Source organism: Dendrobates tinctorius, unplaced genomic scaffold (assembly GCF_039654945.1).
Source record: "Dendrobates tinctorius isolate UK_male_01 unplaced genomic scaffold, ASM3965494v1 ptg000173l, whole genome shotgun sequence".
In the NCBI taxonomy this organism is placed as follows: domain Eukaryota; kingdom Metazoa; phylum Chordata; class Amphibia; order Anura; family Dendrobatidae; genus Dendrobates; species Dendrobates tinctorius.
The window spans coordinates 1955845-1976484 of NW_027361840.1; the positions used below are offsets into that span (position 1 = coordinate 1955845).

A 20640-nucleotide genomic window follows, 5' to 3' on the forward strand; every position below is an offset into this window, starting at 1 on the left:
AAGCGCTAATGTGAAACCAGCCTAAAAGTGACAGCAGTGATCTAGCAGTCAGAAATGCTTCCAGCGGTCTTCCCCATGATGTCCCCGTGTCATTTGAGCACTGTTCATATCGATTTCCAATTTTTTTTTAGACCCTAAATGGACCCTCGAGGGATCGCGGTGAAAATGCTCGGTTTTTCCATAGACTTACATGGGCTCGTTGCTCGGGTTGAGTACCGGAGTATTTGCTCGACCCAAGCAACGAACACCTGAGGCATTTTAGTGCTCGCTCATCACTAGAAACGAGCTTCACCAACTAGAAGAGATGCCCTATTCTGATCATACCATAATCTCCAATAGAAAATCCAGGATGTGGGCACGCCTGACAAGAACTGTCCAAACCACTGTGAGACAGTAAAGCTTCCTTTATTTCAAGTAGGTGTCTACAAGATTCAGTATATATCGTATTGGTATCTTTCCTGAGCCACAAAGAGTAACAAATAGGGGAAAAGGACATCAGGAAGAGAAGCCTTCTATGTAGCATGCACATCATCAATAATGATGAAGACAGAAGAACAGAACACAGAAAAGCAACACAAATTGTAATTTCTTAGTCACAGGAACGAGATTTCACGAGAACAATCAATTGTGAGAAAGTGAAATGTGAGTAATGTATCTGCTATCTGGCACCTGTAGGTTTACATGAGATGGACGGGACTTCTGTACATGAGAAGAGCCGCCATCACCCTCCTGCTTATGGTGGATTATTACCAGTGTGGAGCCGCGACCAAAGAGATATTCAAACTATGGGGGAAAACATAATAAAGAAAATATAGGCACGTTCCCCATATTATATGTTATCATAGTGACCACCGCTTGTGTAACTATGATGGGCAGCTTGTATTGTAGTCAAAGGGTTTAAGAGCAAGAGCATCGCTCCAGGAAGGTAAGACACCATGTTTGTTATAATCTAATGCATAAAGCTCAATGTGTGTGTGTTTATGTCCGGGATTGGCATCCGCACCGTCGCAGCTATAGACCCTAAATTTGGCACAGTCACATGTCTGGACCCCGAGAACGTCATAGGCTATGTTGTGAGGCAAAATTTTAACCCCGCGCGTTCCAATTCACCAAACAATTTTGCCCCTATCTACATAATGGGGAAAAAGTGAAAGGAAAAGTGTTGGGAGGCAAATTGACAGCTGCCAGATGTGAACAAGGGGGACAAAGAATGAGAGCGATGGTGCCAAAGAGTATATACCGTACAGTCACTAAGGTGGGGCCCTGACATGGGATACTCACCACACACGGGGATATGAACACACACACAAAATGCGCCACACACTACCACGCACTTCAACACATATACCACCCTCAGCACACATTTCACCACACATACACCAACCTCGCCACATAAAAGTCGAAACACAAGTCACCACTCAAAACTCGCCACGCTGTCCCAGAGCTGTTTAAAAGATGAAAAATGAGCTATGATTGGTTGCTATCAGCAACAGTTTTCTTTGTAGACAGTTGTGGTAACTGAGGCCTATTATTCTTATCAATTCTATGGTGATATCTGTCATGATCACGTGTGTCTGGACGCAGCGGTTACCGCAAGGCGAACCCATAACACACGTGACCCTGGATACACCGCCTCCAGTGGGGCGAATTTAAATAATAAAGCGTGCAGGTGGATACGCCGCCTCCACCTGGCGGATTTAGGTATTACACGCTATGCATACATTTCTGGAAACACCGCCTCCAGTACGGCGAATTTAAATAATAATAAAGGGGGAACCTGGATAACTTTAACAATGGTGGGCCCTGCGATAAGGAATGGGGAAATGGAGACCTCCTGCACTCCCCTGAGCCAGAGTCCCTACACTCCTCACATTCCCTATACAGGCTCTGCACCTGTGCCTCAATACCCTAGCTCGCCCTGAACCTAAACCCTCACTAGGGAATAGGTCGGTGCGGAGACTAATCCCACCACTGCACTAACAACACACATGAGGAAAGAGACAATACAGGGGAAACACCACTTAGCTTTGCTCTGTTGCGTACGCTCCTAGCAACAGAGCCCACCACCTGTGTGCATCTTCTCCTCCACCCTGATCCATCACCATAACTGGATCCATCACCATCGTGCAGCATGGGAGCAGAGTCCATCACCACTTGCAGCAGTCCAGTACACAGAGCCCCAAGACGAGTCCAGCTTCTGCCAAGAATCTAAGCATGCTTGAGTCCAGTTCTCAGCAACCAAGTCGAGCATGCCGAGTGCAACTCTCTTCCTAGTCGCCACTCCACAAAGCCATGCCCGCACTTCCCGCCGACACCATAAACTGCGACTCCACCAGGCCATGCCAGCCCTTCCTGCAGACACCATTAGCTGCCACTCGTTCTCTCTGGCTGACTGTGCATGACTCCTCTCCAGCTCCATCCTTCCACCAGGCTCTCCAACTCAGAATCAACACAATGAATCAATCAATATCACAAGCAGTGATTGCACACACAAAGCACACCTTCATAGGGTATCACACCTGAATCATAATTAAGTGCAAAACCTAACCTAAGGTGCGATACCACTAACCACCACCGGGGACAGTCAAGACACCTTTGCACTTGTGAAAGTAAAAAAAGTTCACTTTGTGCTTTTAATACCGCCAGATCCAACACTGGATCATGACAATATCATCCTTCTGTAAAGCTGGAAATAACACAATTTATTACCGTGCCAACACAGACCACCCTCTGACACAGACTGCAGGGGGAGCCCAGTATCACACAAGATAGGATTTTATACATGGCTCAGCAGTCAGTATCACACAGGATATGCTTAGATACACAGCTCAGCAGTCAGTATCACATAGGAAAGGAATAGATACACGGCTCAGCAGGCAGTATCACACAGGATAGGATTAGATACACAGCTCAGCAGTCAGTATCACACAGGAGATTAGACACATGGCTCAGCAGGCAGTATGACACAGGATAGGATTAGATACACAGCTCAGCAGACAGTATCACACAGGATAGGATTAGATGCACGGTTTTTATGTGCAATATAATCATTAAAATTTGTTATAACTAACCACAGTTGGTTACTATGCCCAGGCAATGCCAGCCTCTTCAGCTAGTGTTACTATAAAATGGCTACTTCTCTGTATGAATTTTCTTATGCCTGTAAAGATTTGATTTCTGAGCAAAACATTTCCCACACTCTGAACATGAATATGGCTTCTCTCCTGTATGAATTTTCTCATGACTATTAAGATGTGATGTCTGTGAAAAACATTTCCCACATTCTGAACATGAATATGGCTTCTCTCCTCTATGAATTTTCTCATGATAATTAAGCTGTGATTTATGTGCAAAACATTTCCCACATTCTGAACATGAATATGGCTTCTCTCCAGTATGAAATTTCTCATGACTATTAAGATGTGATTTCTGTGAAAAACATTTCCCACATTCTGAACATGAATATGGCTTCTCTCCAGTATGAAATTTCTCATGACTATTAAGATGTGATTTCTGTGAAAAACATTTCCCACATTCTGAACATGAATATGGCTTCTCTCCTCTATGAATTTTCTCATGATAATTAAGCTGTGATTTATGTGCAAAACATTTCCCACATTCTGAACATGAATATGGCTTCTCTCCAGTATGAAATTTCTCATGACTATTAAGCTGTGATTTCTGTGAAAAACATTTCCCACATTCTGAACATGAATATGGCTTCTCTCCAGTATGAAATTTCTCATGACAATTAAGATGTGATTTCTGTGAAAAACATTTCCCACATTCTGAACATGAATATGGCTTCTCTCCTGTATGAAATTTCTCGTGACAATTAAGCTGTGATTTACGTGCAAAACATTTCCCACATTCTGAACATGGATATGGCTTCTCTCCTGTATGAAATTTCTCGTGACAATTAAGCTCTGATTTACGTGCAAAACATTTCCCACATTCTGAACATGAATATGGCTTCTCTCCTGTGTGAATTTTCTCATGACAATTAAGCTCTGATTTATGTGCAAAACATTTCCCACATTCTGAACATGAATATGGCTTCTCTCCTGTGTGAAATTTCTCGTGACTATTAAGCTGTGATTTCTGTGCAAAACATTTCCCACATTCTGAACATGAATATGGCTTCTCTCCTGTGTGAATTTTCTCGTGACTATTAAGCTGTGATTTACGTGCAAAACATTTACCACATTCTGAACATGAATATGGCTTCTCTCCAGTATGAAATTTCTCATGACTATTAAGCTGTGATTTCTGTGAAAAACATTTCCCACATTCTGAACATGAATATGGCTTCTCTCCAGTATGAAATTTCTCATGACAATTAAGATGTGATTTCTGTGAAAAACATTTCCCACATTCTGAACATGAATATGGCTTCTCTCCTGTATGAAATTTCTCGTGACAATTAAGCTCTGATTTACGTGCAAAACATTTCCCACATTCTGAACATGAATATGGCTTCTCTCCTGTGTGAATTTTCTCATGACAATTAAGCTCTGATTTATGTGCAAAACATTTCCCACATTCTGAACATGAATATGGCTTCTCTCCTGTGTGAAATTTCTCGTGACTATTAAGCTGTGATTTCTGTGCAAAACATTTCCCACATTCTGAACATGAATATGGCTTCTCTCCTGTGTGAATTTTCTCGTGACTATTAAGCTGTGATTTACGTGCAAAACATTTCCCACATTCTGAACATGAATATGGCTTCTCTCCTATATGAATTTTCTTGTGACTATTAAGCTGTGATTTATGTGCAAAACATTTACCACATTCTGAACATGAATATGGCTTCTCTCCTGTGTGAAATTTCTTGTGATAATTAAGATGTGATTTATTTGCAAAACATTTCCCACATTCTGAACATGAATATGGCTTCTCTCCTGTGTGAATTTTCTTGTGACTATTAAGGTGTGGTTTAGTTGTAAAACATTTCCCACATTCTGAACATGAATATGGCTTCTCTCCTGTGTGAACTTTCTTGTGACTATAAAGATGTGATGTCTGTGAAAAACATTTCCCACATTCTGGACATGAATATGGCTTCTCTCCTGTATGAATTTTCTCGTGACAATTAAGATGTGATTTCTGCACAAAACATTTCCCACATTCTGAACATGAATATGGCTTCTCTCCTGTATGAATTTTCTCGTGACTATAAAGATGTGATTTATGTACAAAACATTTCCCACATTCTGAACATGAATATGGCTTCTCTCCTGTATGAATTTTCTCGTGACAATTAAGATGTGATTTCTGCGCAAAACATTTCCCACATTCTGAACATGAATATGGCTTCTCTCCTGTATGAATTTTCTCATGAACATTAAGGTCTGATTTATGTGCAAAACATTTCCCACATTCTGAACATGAGTATGGCTTCTCCTTTTTAGGAGGGCTTTTATCTTCAGCATTTCTTCTCTGACTTTTCTTTTTTGTAACAATCTGTGATGAAGTAGGAGATATTCCTTCATTAAAACCATCCGATGATCGATCTCTGCTGTGAACAGCTGGGGGTATAGCCGAGATGTCTTCATGCTGTGTACATGTATCTTGTGTGATACTACAATTATCTGCTTTAAATTCTAAAGATATCAGATGTCCCTCGGAGCTCCCGCTACAGTCATCTGCCAAGAATAAAATGCATGTTATTATTTTTGAACAATATAAACTTAAATATTAAATATATCTTAATATAATAAATTGGGGAAAAAAATCCCATACAAATTGCAAAGTAAGCAGCAGAACTATTATTGACTGACAGAAGTGTCATTTACTTGGGGTGAAGACAGAATAATCAATCATTTCTACTAATGTTCATTGTTGTTCAGTGTGGAATCCTGCCACCCATTGTACTACTGCAGAGTGAAATGGTTGCCGTGTGGCAGTATTAATGCTCCATTGCGCCAGAATTACTGTGCGCGCTGAGAATCAGGAGATGTATAATGCAGTGTACGTGCGCGCACTGCGGACTGATTAATGTGCATTGGGCGGTGCACTCTGCTGCCATTTACTGGCTGATGTGTGCATATGAACGCTATATATTCAGTCTCCCCCCAGAAGCCGCCATAGAAACAGGGAGAAGCCTCCACGCTCAGTGCTGACACTTCCTGTAAGGTGGGACAACCTAGTCCTGTCTAGTCCAGGGAGCGGTGGGAAGCACTACTACTCCCAGAATCGATCCCAGTCAATGCTGAGGGGACATCTTTCTCCATATAATCACCTCTACAAAGGCGTGAAGCTTCTTACAGTCGGGAGAGATAAATCTGAGCCTGTGCTCTCCTCCATGCACTGTGGTTATATCTAGTGATGAGCAAATTTGTTTGGAAATCGATCACCAAACATAAATTTGGCACGAATATGGCACATTCGTATTCGTGATCGGAAACACAATCAAAATTTTATAAAATCGGGAAAAAATTGGTAACATTCTGCACAAGTGCCGGAAAATGTTTGCTTTGCCACAAAAATATTTTCAGCACTTTAGCAATGATATTGGTGGTGTATGATGAGCGTTTGGCACGTGTGATGAGGGGGGGTTGCAGAGCTCAGAGGCGCGGCGTTCTTGTAAGCACAACAGTCTCTTTTTTGTTTCTCTAACTTTCTGTGTGCACATTACAGCTATCCAATCAGGGCGCAGGAAACACCCACAATGTCCTGACACAACGGCTTGTGCCATTGGCTGCTGAAATCACATGTCCCTCTCTGTATAAATAGCAGATAATTTGTTTTAGTGCCATTTTGGCCCTGTAACAGCGCAGAGGCTGCTCCTGATGCTGCCACCTTTAGTTAGTTAGGCGGTTGTATATCAGTCAGATACTGTCGGTAGCTACTGTCCAGTGTGGCTGTTAAATTTACCTTCCAGCTATTTTTTTCTTTTTTCGACATTACCGAGCTCCACAAAGAAAGCCGGCAGGGCACATGTCCTACAAGTATGTTGTGCTCTGCTTCTATTGTGCTCCATGCACGAGTATAGCATTCTCATACACATGTAGCTAGTGAAAAAATATTAAGCAGCCTGCTGTATCCCACCTTGTCATTTAGTGCTGTGGTGATAGAAAACTGCAGACCTAAGGCACATTAAAAACAAAGTTATTATTTTTCTGTTGACAAATGTAAAACAGCCTGCTGTATCCCAAGTTGTCATTTTGTGGCAATGATATGAACCTGTCTGCAAGACTAAGGCACGTTAAAAAAAATTATTTTTCAGTTGCAAAAATGTTAAGACAACCCGCCGTATCCCACGCGTTGTGGATTGCAGAGAATTTTATTAAAGGTTTGTGCAATTATCTTTTTTTTAATTGTTCCCCCTTTTTTGCCTCAGCGTTCCCTAAAGACCGCGTTGTTTTCGTTTTCATTTAAAATAGCTTGTAGTATTGAGTGTGTTACAGAGGCCTGATCTAGAGGCCACAAAATTTCATCTGTTCCTAGTGTCCTACAATAGGGGACATGACTTTAAAAGAGTTTGTAGCATCTAGTGTATTACTGAGGCCTGATCCATAGGCCACAAAAATGTTTTCTGTTACTAACGTCATACAGTAAGGGACCTGACTTTAAAAATGTTTCTAGCACAACTTCTTTGACATACAGGCCTCATCCACACTCAATTTTTTCTTTCTGTGACTAACACGATACAGCACAGCATATTTCAACTTTGAATTTACTGTCGCTGAAATTCAGCTGTTTGCAGAGGTGGTGCAGAGTTTAAAATCTTATTTTTTGTTGCTGATACTGTGCTCCGTCCATACTATCTGAGCAACATGACTGGGAAAAAGAGCAAACCACAAAGAAAATCCGCAATGAGTAGTCCAAAAATGCCCCCCCAAAAAATTATCTATTAAATATCAGAGGTCAGTGACAAACAGGGCTAAAAGTGACGGACTATAACAGCATACACCATACGGGCGGTTAGACAAAGAGTCTTGGAGTGAATTAGATGTTATAAATAGGCATGTATGTAAAACACCATAGCAAGGATCTATGCAGCGATATGAGAAATATATATGATATACCTCATATGCAAGTAAGAATATATATGGTAAATGGCAAAGTAATATTGCATAGTCCACATAAGCATCCATTATTTCAAATAGCTGTAGATCTACCCAGCATAATCAGGAGATAATGTAATAGACATACCAGATAGCAAGACTCCAGACACCACGCTGCCTCCTGCCCACCCCGATGCGCATTTCGGAGATTTCCTTCCTCATGGGGCGTGTCATAGTGTACTGTTATGATTGTGTCACCGAGGAGGAAAAACAAGACAACAAGCTAAGTCTCAGAAAACCAGAGAAGTTGGTAGCTATGCAGATTGCAGATCCCTAATCTTAACAGCACAACTAGAAGCAGTCGTGGAGCGTTCCTACGTTGTTCCTAGATGCTTCGTCACAACCGGAGAACCACATAAGCCTAAAGCTGGAACAGAGAAAAACTAACTGCCCCAGAGCAGACCCCAAAGGAAAGACAACCCCCCACATGTATTGACGGTGAAGCAAGATGAAAGCAAACACAGGCAGGAAAATAGGCTGAGCAAACGATGGGGCCCAAACTAACTAGAAAGGATAGGAAAGGAAAGATACTGTCTGCGATCTGCCAAAAAACCCTACAAAAATGTCCAACACAACTGATAGCTAAATTAACCCTGAAGTCACTAGACTTCTCCCACTATATCAGCACTCTGAAATATTTTGAGACAGAGCAAAAAGAGGCCAATCTAATAAGCGACAAAAAAAAGACAATTTGGCAAATAAGCGTGAAAATCCAGACCAGCCCAGCCGGACTGGCTGACCACACAAAAACTGAAATGACCAACAAGAGCAAGTGAGAACATTAGCAAAAAAACAAACTTATCTTGAAGACTGGAACAGAGCTGAGTCCTAGACCTGAGATGCAGACTAAATCACCAGCAATAGGATAGGGCGTCGGCTGTCTTATATCCACTCAGATCCTCCAGAGATCCAATCGTTAGCTTCCTCACCAAGTGGCAGATCACTACCACTTAAGCCAACCTCTCTACCTCCTGTCACCAACAGAGGGAGAACGGAAGGGGAACTCCCAACTGGTGGAGCAGAAAATGAGCTCATAACAGTACCCCCCCCTTGAGGAGGGGTCATCGAACCCTCATCCAAGCCACCAGGCCGATCAGGATGGGCCCGGTGAAAAGCACGAACCAATTTATTGGCATGAATATCAGAGGCAGAGACCCAAGAATTATCCTCCTGGCCATAACCCTTCCATTTGATCAAATACTGGAGTCTCCGTCTAACCAAACGAGAATCCAATATTTTCTCTACCTCATATTCCATATTGCCTTTAACCAACACAGGGTCAGGAGGTGCCACCACAGGAACTACTGGCTCAACAAACCTCTTTAACAGTGATTTGTGAAATACGTTATGGATTTTGAACGTAACTGGAAGAGCCAGTCGAAAAGAAACAGGATTAAGAATCTCCAAAATCCTATAAGGTCTAATAAATCTTGGCTTAAATTTTGGAGATGCAACCTTCATAGGAATATTCTTAGATGACAACCAAACCATATCACCCACTTTAAACCGGGGACCAATGGTCCTATGCCGGTTGGAAAAACGCTGGGCCTTTTCCTGAGAGAGTGACAATTTATCCACCACTTGGTCCCATATCTGCTGCATTCTAACAACTACAGTGTCCACACCTGGGCAGGACGAAGATTCCACTTGCCCTGAAGAGAATCGAGGATGAAACCCAAAATTACAGAAAAAGGGTGACATCAAGGTGGCAGAACTAGCTCTATTGTTCAGCGCAAATTCGGCCAAGGGCAAAAATGAGACCCAATCATCTTGATCAGCAGCTATAAAACATCTTAAATAAGACTCCAGGGTCTGGTTTGTTCTCTCAGTCTGTCCATTGGTCTGGGGATGAAACGCAGAGGAGAAGGACAACTGAATTCCCAGATTGGAACAAAAGGCTTTCCAAAATCTGGAAACAAACTGGACCCCTCTATCGGACACAATGTTCTCAGGAATCCCATGTAACCGAACCACCTGTTGTAAAAACAAGGGTACCAACTCAGCGGAAGATGGCAATTTTGGGAGTGGTACAAGATGGACCTTCGAAAATCTATCACAAATTACCCAGATAACAGTCATTCTCTGAGAGACAGGAAGATCAGAAATAAAATCCATTGAGATATGGGTCCATGGCCTCTTGGGCACTGGCAGGGGCATCAGCAACCCACTAGAACGAGAACAGGGTTTAGACCGAGAACAAGTCCCACAGGAATGTACAAAATTCCTGACATCACGAGATAAGGCAGGCCACCAAAACGACCGACTCACCAAATCTCTGGTACCAAAAATACCTGGATGACAAGCAAATGCGGAGCAATGGACTTCAGACATCACTCTCTTTCTCCACTGGTCCAGAACATACAATCTTCCCATAGGGCAACGCTCAGGTTTATCCTCCTGAAACTCCTCCAGGGCGCGTCTCAAATCGGGCGAAATGGCAGAAAGAACTGCCCCCTCACCTAGGATAGTAGTAGGCTCGGACACATTAAGAGAATCAGCAAAGAAACTCCTAGAAAGGGCGTCTGCCTTAACATTCTTAGTGACCGGAAGAAGAGAGACCACAAAGTTAAAATGCGTGAAAAACAAGGCCCATCTAGCCTGTCTAGGATTCAAGCGTTTGGCGGACTTCAGATAAGTCAGATTCTTGTGATCGGTGAGGACCACAAATTGATGTCTAGCTCCCTCCAACCAATGTCTCCACTCCTCAAATGCCCATTTCATGGCCAACAATTCCCGATTCCCCAAGTCATAGTTGCGTTCAGATGGGGAGAACTTTCGAGAAAAGAAGGCACAGGGATTCATCTTAGAAGTCACAGGGTCTTTTTGGGACAAAACAGCTCCTGCACCAATCTCAGAAGCGTCTACCTCCACTTGAAATGGAAGTGAGACATCAGGTTGCCGTAAAACTGGAGCTGAAGTAAACCTCCGCTTAAGCTCCTGAAATGCTGAGACAGCCTCAGGAGACCAATTCAGCACATCAACTCCCTTCTTAGTCAGATCAGTCAGTGGTTTGACAATACTAGAAAAATTACCTATAAATTTACGATAGAAATTAGCAAAACCCAAAAACTTCTGAAGAGCCTTCAAAGAAGTAGGCTGCAGCCAATCATAAATGGCCTGTACCTTGGCTGGGTCCATTTCAATACTCGATGGAGATAAGATAAATCTCAAAAATGAGATCCTCTGTACGCCAAAGAGACATTTTGATCCCTTAACAAACAGGGAATTCTCCCTCAAAATCCGAAACACAGTCCGGACATGTTCCACATGGGAATACCAATCACTAGAAAAGATCAAAATATCATCCAGATATATGATCAAAAACTTATCCACAAAGTCTCAGAAAATATCATTCATAAAACACTGGAAGACAGAAGGGGCATTGGAGAGCCCAAAAGGCATCACCAGGTACTCAAAATGTCCCTCCGGAGTATTAAACGCCGTCTTCCATTCATCCCCATGCTTGATGCAAATAAGATTATAAGCCCCCCTGAGGTCAAGCTTAGTAACCCAGCAGGCACTCTTAACTCTGGAGAATAAATCAGACATCAGAGGTAACGGGTACTGATATTTAACCGTCATCTTGTTAAGGGAACGATAATCAATACACGGTCTTAATGAACCATCTTTCTTGGCCACAAAAAAACCCCCAGCACCCAAAGGTGACGAGGATGGTCTAATATGACCCTTCTCCAACGACTCCTTAATATAGGATCGCATAGCATCATGTTCGGGTACAGATAAGTTGAAAAGCCGACCCTTGGGAAATTTACACTGTAGGGATGTGACTCGCTTAGGTGCAGCGGGAGACAAATATGAGACAGGTTTTTCCAAAGTCCATGCGGTTTATTCACGTCATAAACGCACAAGGCGGCATAACACCAAAAAGGAACCTTTAGTTCAGGCAAAAGAAGACTAATGTCCGTGGTTGTAGACTCAGACCAGGAATCTCAGCACACATGGGAGGCTTAGTCCTCCCCACACACAGCCCCCTGGTTCAGGAGCAGGCCACATTATAAGGCTGTAGCCACACCCACAAACCCAGCAGCTGACTGGTCACATGATTGTGACCTCACCACAGGTCCTTCAAACAAAAACAATCACAATATCTGGTATGCTTTACTTATGCCCTACATTACGGAGATAAGCCATTTATGAACCACATATCTCCCATCAATTACACGACCCTTAGCCCTGCCACATACCTCCCCCCTCTGCCTAAAGCCGTGGGGCTTGGCACTTTCACCTACCAGGCAAGGAATTCTGGAGAGGGCATCGGCATTCCCATGTAGCTTCCCGGCCCTATGCTCTACATGGAAGCTGAAGTCTTGTAGGGCTAAGAACCGGCGGGTGACCCTAGCATTCTTGCCCTTTGTTTCCCTCATCCACCTGAGTGGGGCATGGTCGGATATTAACCTAAACTTCCGTCCCACCAGGTAGTACCGTAATGTGTCCACTGCCCATTTTATGGCCAAACACTCCTCTACAACTGAGTAGTTTCTCTCACAAGTCAGCTTCCTACTCAAGTAGAGAACAGGATGCTCCTCCCCACGTATCTCTTGGGAAAGGACAGCTCCTACCCCGACATCTGAGGCATCTGTCTGGAGGACAAATTCACGTTTAAAGTCTGGGGCCACCAAAACGGGTTGCTTACAAAGAGCTCCCTTCATTTCTTGGAAGGCTGACTCTGCTTCTTCGGACCAGCTGACCATCACTGACTTTGTCCCCTTAAGCAGATCAGTTAGAGGTGCAGCCATTGTGGCGAAGTTTGGGATGAACCTCCTGTAATATCCCACAATCCCCAGGAAGGCTTTAACTTGCTTCTTTGACAGAGGTCTCGGCCATGTTTGAATTGCCTCCACTTTATTGATTTGGGGTTTGATCTCGCCACGCCCCACTACATATCCGAGGTACTTGGCTTCTTCTCTCCCCAAGGCACACTTCTTCGGGCTTATTGTAAACCCCGCCTCTCTTAGAGCGTCAAATACTGCTTGGACCTTTTCCAGTCTCCCAGTCCGGGGTAAAGATGACGATATCATCCAGGTATGCGGCAGCGTATAGCTTATGAGGCGCAAGGATTCTATCCATCGCCCTCTGGAAGGTTGCTGGGGCTCCCTGTAGGCCAAACGGCATCCGGACATACTGGAAGCACCCGTCTGGTGTGGAGAATGCCGTCTTCTCCTTGGCTTCCTGTGCCATGGGGATCTGCCAATATCCCTTTGTCAGGTCCAAAGTGGTTATGTACCTGGCAGGTCCAAGTCTCTCGATGAGCTTATCAACGCGTGGCATGGGATAAGCGTCGAACTTGGAGACCTCATTCAGCTTCCGGTAATCGTTGCAGAACCTCCATTCACCATCAGGTTTTGGGACCAGGACAATCGGGCACGACCAGCCGCTCTTGGATTCCTCTGTGACCCCGAGCTTCAACATACGCTGCACCTCCTTGGAGATTACCTCTCGCCGGGCCTCAGGAATACGATATGGTTTCACGTTCACCCGCACATGTGCCTCGGTCAGAATTTCGTGCTCCACCACCTTTGTGCACCCCGGCAACTCTGAGAACAGGTCGCTGTTTTTCTGGAGTAACTCCCGGCACTGCTGTTTCTGGGCCTTCGATAGAGTCTCCACTATGGTAACGGCTCCAACCTCCCCTTCTAGGCTACCCAGCAAGCACGGAGTTACCGCTGGCTCTCTATCTTGCCACGGCTTGATAAGGTTAACATGGTAAACCTGGTATGGCTTCCGTCTTCCGGGTTGGTGGATCTTGTAGTTTACGTCTCCCAGCTTTTCCACCACCTCATATGGCCCTTGCCACTTGGCCAAGAACTTACTTTCCACCGTCGGGATTAGCACGAGAACTCGGTCTCCCGGATTGAACTGCCTCACTCTGGCTGACTGGTTGTAGACCCTGGCCTGAGCCTCTTGTGCCTGGCGGAGATGTTCTTTAACAATGGGCATCACCTTCGCAACCCTCTGCTGCATCAGTGCCACATGCTCAATGACGCTTCTGTGGGGCGTGACTTCGGCTTCCCAGGTTTCCTTGGCTATATCTAGGAGACCTCGCGGATGCCGGCCGTACAGAAGCTCGAAGGGCGAGAACCCCGTGGAGGCCTGGGGAACTTCACGGATAGAAAACAGTAAATACGGTAAGAGACAATCCCAGTCTCTACCATCTTCCTCTATGACTTTTCTCAGCATGCTCTTCAGTGTCTTGTTAAACCTCTCAACAAGGCCATCTGACTGCGGATGGTACACTGAAGTCCTCAACTGGGAAATTTGCAAGACTCTGCACAATTCTCTCATCACCTTGCTCATAAAAGGTGTCCCCTGGTCGGTCAGGATCTCCTTCGGCAAACCCGTCCGGGAAAACACATGGACCAGCTCGCGGGCTATACTCTTCGCGGAGGAGTTTCTCAGGGGAATAGCCTCAGGATAGCGTGTGGCATAGTCCAGGATGACTAATATATACTGATGGCCCCGAGCTGATTTAACTAAGGGACCGACCAAGTCCATGGCAATTCTTTCAAATGGCACCTCAATAATGGGCAGTGGCACAAGAGGGTTCCGAAAATGAGATGTGGGGGCAGTTAACTGACATGTCGGGCAGGACCTGCAATAGTTTACTATTTCCCGGTGACACCCAGGCCAATAAAACCTCTGTACAATCCGTTCCTGGGTTTTTTCCACCCCCAGGTGTCCCCCCAAGATGTGTGAATGGGCCATGTCCAACACTTTCTGTCTATAGGGGCCTGGTACTATTAACTGCTCTGCCACCTCCTCCCTTATTTTCGTGACCCGGTACAACAATTCCCCACTCAACATAAAATGGGGAAACCTTGTGTCTGCTCCTGGCTCTTGTGCAATCCCATTGATGACGGTGACATGGTCCTCCTACCATCCGGTGCAGATCCACGTCGGCGGCTGGTCATCACCGCCGCTCCATCCACCAGCCCGATCGCGTCGGCCGCTGCGGTTGCCGTCGCCGTGCACGGGAGTGTGGCGCCCCCAGGAGTATGGTCGCCACAGTGGCATTACCTTCCTCCTAGGGAGTGTGATGTCATGCCTGGAAGCAATGAACGGTCTCTCTAGCAGTTAATAACTACATATAACATAGTTCCCACTCCAGGCCAGCAGAGGGAGCTCTGAACCAAAACAAGGGGAAGAGATGCTCTCTGGGGGCCAGGAAGGGGAAATTAGTCAGTTCTGTGAGGAGGGCGAAGTGTGTGGACGTGAGGAGGAGCTGGGAGATTGAGCAGAGAGTTCAGGCTCATTCCCAGCTATAGCGCATGATCTGGAGCCCGGTCTCCAAGGTTGTATAGATACTGACGTTCCTGCAGCAGACACCGGAGGAATAGGAAGCTGTAAATGCTCTGTTCCCACATAAGACTCGGAGGCACAACAGCAACGTGTGAGCCGGAGGAGATAGAAGGCTACAGCTGTCTGCCATACGAGGGAGTTCTAAAGAGAACAAGCAAGTGGAACTTCAGTGTAACACAGTACTGCAAGTACCTAAGATAGCGCTAGAAAGGACACTACACAACCCATCTGATAGAGAGATTCCTAAGTTGCTTCCAGGCTAATCAGCTCCTGTGCCATCTGTAATCTGGACCCTGGACTGCCTTTGCCAAGCAAAGTAAAGGTAAAGAAACTGCACCCTGTTGTGTCCTTGCCTTCTTCCCGCAACTTTTCCAGCACTGCTACATCTCTGTGCCGGACACTACACCCTTCTCCTCAACACCTATCCTCACTGCCCTGGGACTACAACTCTACCTGTGGGGAGCTATTACATCTTGCTGCCTTACACCATCTGTCCCAGAGGATCTGCCGGCAGCATCAGCTTAACACCTTTATTGCCGAGCACCACAGGTGGCGTTACGAATCACTCATAAACTCTATTTCCATCACTCAACCCCTTTTACATGGGCGCCTAGGGCCACGGACCGGGTCACCGCTGCTGTGACATCCCCCTCTGAGATACCGGCCTGGTACCGAGTACCCCACAGCCCTGGGAGGGCGACCCAGGAGCATGTGCCCTGCGCACATTATTCCTCTGCCGGCGTCGCGCTTCACTCGCCTAGGATCGGGCCTCCACGACTTCTCCCGGTGTCGCGCTGAGGCCCGGACATGTCCCGCCCACTTCCGGTTGGTCGGGAGTCGGGCCTGAACACGCTGCAGCTCCGGAACTCTCAGACTGCCCACTTCCTGGGAGCTGGCGCGTGATAGCGCCGCCCACTTCCTGTCATCGGGCCTGTGATAGCTCCGCCCACGTCCCATCATCTGGCCCGCAATAGCTCCTCCCACTCCCTGTCATCGGCCCACAATAGCTCCACCCACTTCCTGTCATCATCACCCGCGCTCTGCCCACTTCCTGGCAGCAGGCACGGGATAGCCCCGCCTGTCTGCAGGGAGCTCTTCCTGTGCTACAGATTGGCCAGGCCTGAGCTCCACAAGCGTTGGGAGACCAGGACACCCGTCTGGCTCCCAGTCCACGAGACGATTGTGCCCCCCCAAACGCTGACATTGCATGGGACTCCCCCCCACAAATTCTACCCTAACCCCACACCTGACCCGCAGCATCTCTGGCAGGCGACGCTGCACCGCTTGCTCGGGAAGACTTGGGGTCAGGTGTCAGAACCCAAAAGGCTGCTGCAGAGCACGCTGTCCGGTCCGACCCGACCGTTCAATGTGCTCTGCCGCATATACAGTATGTCAAAACACAAAACGTAACAAGCACTCCAACCACACAGTACACTCCGCCAACCCCCACAATGACCCTTTCAAAAAAATAAATAAATAAATAAAAATACCCCACCGTGCAAAAAAGCACGTTATCAATTATGCCCCTAGCCACAACGGGCGAAGGGGGTAACATCACTCCCCATAGTAGCAGTGGTCCCAGGCGTAGATGCCGCATGACCTCCCGCTCCTCCTCAGACGACTCCCGTCACCATTCCCACTATCCCTCTAAGAACCGCTCATGCTACATCAATGCCTGACAGCCAGAGGGGATCTTCACCCAGGGGGACCAGCCGGTCCAACCACCAGAAAACCCCGGAGTCCCCCCCCCGTCATGAGAAACTCAGGCTCGGGCACACGACAGGGATCAGACGTCACGTGCTCCATCACTGGCCTGTCAACCTTGGAGATCTATCCCACACTCCCCGGGTTTCTGGTCACTGCAGACACCGGACCTCAAACAACGATACAGCAGGAGCCGGAGTTCCTCCATCACCTGGAGTCACTCCTCGGCCAGAGTCAAAAAGTGGAGTATTCTCATCCCAGCGATCTACATGTTAAAAATCACTCACAAAATAACGATGGTGTTTCCGCCTGGTGGCGGTATGAGGAGTTCCGCAAGCGTTTGGCCCTACAGCCCAATCTAGGCTTGATGATTCTGTCACACTAAGGTGCGACCCGTCTTAATTGTCTGTGGCCGAATTGTAGCTTTGGCACAAGGTATACGTATACTCGAGAAAAGAATACACAAGACAAGAGGGTATCGTGTCAGTATGATTCTTCTCTGTCTTTAATCAAACGTGTACAGCTTTTATAACAGAATTTGAGCTACATCATCAGTTACATCATGGGCATGTTTCCAGTTACTATTTGCTTTTCCCAGGTCGCTACACAATTATTATGTACATTTCTGGGCTACCGTTGACTGCTCCCACATTGCTAGCTAATACTTATATACACAAGTATTGTCTTCTAGCTTGACTCACCCTGGTCCACCCAGTTTATTCAATATTTGATGAAGCTTAGGTGAGTGATACCATACAGAAACAACCCTAAGAGAATATAAGAAAATATAAGAAAATCAGAAGTATCTTAAAGCAACATGATCCCAATATCCAGCAAAGCGTCCATATAGTGATACAGTTTTGATTCTTGTATATATTCATGTGCCATATATTCTTCCCTTAACAGTCCCTCCTTTGGAGATATGCAAAATCAAAACCCTAATCTCGTCGAACCTATCGATCTGTCCTCCCGGCCTACCTATCTCAACAATGCTGGAACCTAACTAACTAATCTTCACCGTATATACGAGACGACCCATCTCTAGTAGATGGACCCCCTCCTAACGGACTTTGCACAGGAGGAAGTCAGATCCTGGACTTTCCCTCGTTGGCTTGCTTCAGGCAGGCATATTCCGGAGGTGGTGCTTGCATGTTTTCATTGGGACATTTTTCATACAGGGGATCTTCAAAATCGGCATGCATGGTCATCACTGTGGTTTCCATAGTTTTCATCATCATTTTCTTAAGACATGGCACTATGCAGCATAGAATTAAAGAAAATATGATCAAACGACATAAAATAACTTTTGCAAACTTAATGGGTCAATAATTGCCTTTATGGCATCCCCAGTGTATTTTATAAACCGTTGTTGATTATTGTATAAATAGTTTATCCGCTTTGCATTCTTATTTGCGGGGATGGTGGGTTTAAACACAACCATTGTCTCGTTCTCGACTTTGAATTTGTCAGGTGCTCCCTGTGTGCCCCCACTGGTATCTATGCTTCTTAGCCAAAATTTACCTTTTGTGTCACCATTTTCCCTCCCAAGTTTAGTACTTGAGCCTAGTACATATAACCCTTGCTCATACTCTGAAGGGTTGTCAATAGTAAGGTACAGAACTATGCATCCCTCCTTGGGGCAGTGAGTGGCAGTGACAGGGAGTATTGAATCTGGAAGGCCACTCTGACCCTTAAAATGGGCTTTGGACAGGGTCATGCGACTTAATAGGCTTATTCCCCATTTGTCCCTTCGCTGTAGGGCCTGGGCTGGTTGATGTCTCTAGTCACTTTCACCAGTGTGCCACCCAACAAGAGACTAATCCTCCCAGTTTGAACCTTCCCCTATTTCAGCAGTAGTGACACAGATGAATTGTGTATTAAACCTGATATGAAACTGTGCCATGGGGCCTGGACATTCTTATTGTGAGACAGTAGTCAAATTGATATGTTACTCTTGGGGTGGAGACATTATACCAGAAAGTCAGTATGCCCTTCTCATGAGTGACTACCCCTTGGTGATTGACTACCCCTTGAGCTAGGAGAAGGATAAGTGCCAGATGGATGAAGAGTGGCAGCCGCTACTGGACTCTGGATCCGGCATCTCCTTGCAGTGGGAAGCGAGGACCCATGGACTGCTGCGATAGTTGACAGGACTTGGAACAGGCTGTCATCTCTAGGTTCAAGGGTACGTCTGTTGAACCTTTTGGTGATGAGGACTCAGTCACCGGGCAGGATCTGGTGGGCTCCTATGTCCTCAGGTTCTGGGATGGATGAAAAGACTCGAAAATGCATTTTAGTCACATGTTTTTAAACTTAGTCTACATATAGGCAATTATACTTGTGCGTGTATGTGACCCAAGGGAAAGACTAAACTCTTATGCTATGACTTCCCTGTTTCCTGTATAGCATCAAGTATGTAGAGTTTTGTTCGAGGCCTTAAATTTTCCTTGTTCATCCTTAGGCATATTTCATCCTGTATAACTTCATCTTAGGTCCATTTCTTCTTTTCTTCCTTGGATACTTGTTTCTGGAGTGTCAGAACATCTTTTTCCAGGGTTATTCCTTTTCCTCTGTTTCCGTGTCAACCGGTATTACTGCTGCTTCTTTTGCTGTTACTTCAGCTAGTCTGTTGCCCACTGCTTCCCTTGAAGTGTCTCCAGTGTGTGTGCTTTTACTTTTACCACCGCAACTCTTCCTGGCATCAACAAGGACTCCATTAATTCTTGTATGGCTTTGTGGTGTCAGACTGGCGTTCCGTTAGCCGTGATGAAGCCTCTTTCCCTCCAGATTGATCTTGACAGCTTCATGTTGAGTGGACCTCTCGTATGCTTCTGTCAAGGCCCGCAGTCCTGCCTTTGGATGTAGGCAGTGGTTTTGCTGGCAGCAAGTTACTTCTGTGGCTACTGCTATACCAGTGTGCGAACGGCCTTCTTGGTCTGCATACCTTGGTCTAGCCACAAAGAGCATCAGGTCAGGATCTTCCAGGTGTTCTCTTGCCTCATGACAGCAAGACAATCGCGTTCAGCCATTTCAGAGTCGACTACCTCTTCCACTAATGTGTCAGAGATGTGGTTTTCATCCTGACAGCAAGACAATCGCGTTCAGCCATTTCAGAGTCGACTACCTCTTCCACTAATGTGACAGAGATGTGGTTTTCATCCTCCATCTTCCTCCCCCCTTTGGCTGAGGTAGAAGAGTAGCTGGATTATGGACAGCACATCTGGAGATGGTGACGTTGTCTGGGAGCAGAGTAGGGCATTGCAGACAGAAATATCAGAAGCTTTATCCAGCACAGGTGGGTTGCAAACACGGTTCTCATGCAGGTTTGGACTTCACGAGTCACTTGGTCAGGTTTTGGAGAGTAGAAGCCAGGAGGGCATTGTCTTCCTCCGTGAAGCTGTGTTAGGGCTCCATTTACATGGTCAGGCTTCTTCATGACAAACAGACAAAACAGTTCAGTATAGCGTGGCAGTCCTAGAGCTGTGAAAATGTGATTGCAATTTAGCATATAAAACACACCGATACCTTCTTTGGTTAACCTTAAAAT

The 20640-nt window shown here is 45.7% G+C and overlaps 1 protein-coding gene across 1 annotated transcript in view; it reads right to left on the bottom strand.

Annotated features, from left to right (window-relative positions):
• Positions 1–389: 389 nt before the first annotated feature.
• LOC141053926 (uncharacterized) overlaps positions 390–20640 on the bottom strand; it is a 93066-nt gene continuing 72815 nt past the window's right edge. Inside the window, exon 3 of the mRNA XM_073551096.1 lies at positions 390–5648. Within this exon, the coding sequence (XP_073407197.1) occupies positions 3133–5648 (2516 nt within the window). The 3' untranslated portion in view covers positions 390–3132. The remainder of the gene's footprint in view (positions 5649–20640) is intronic.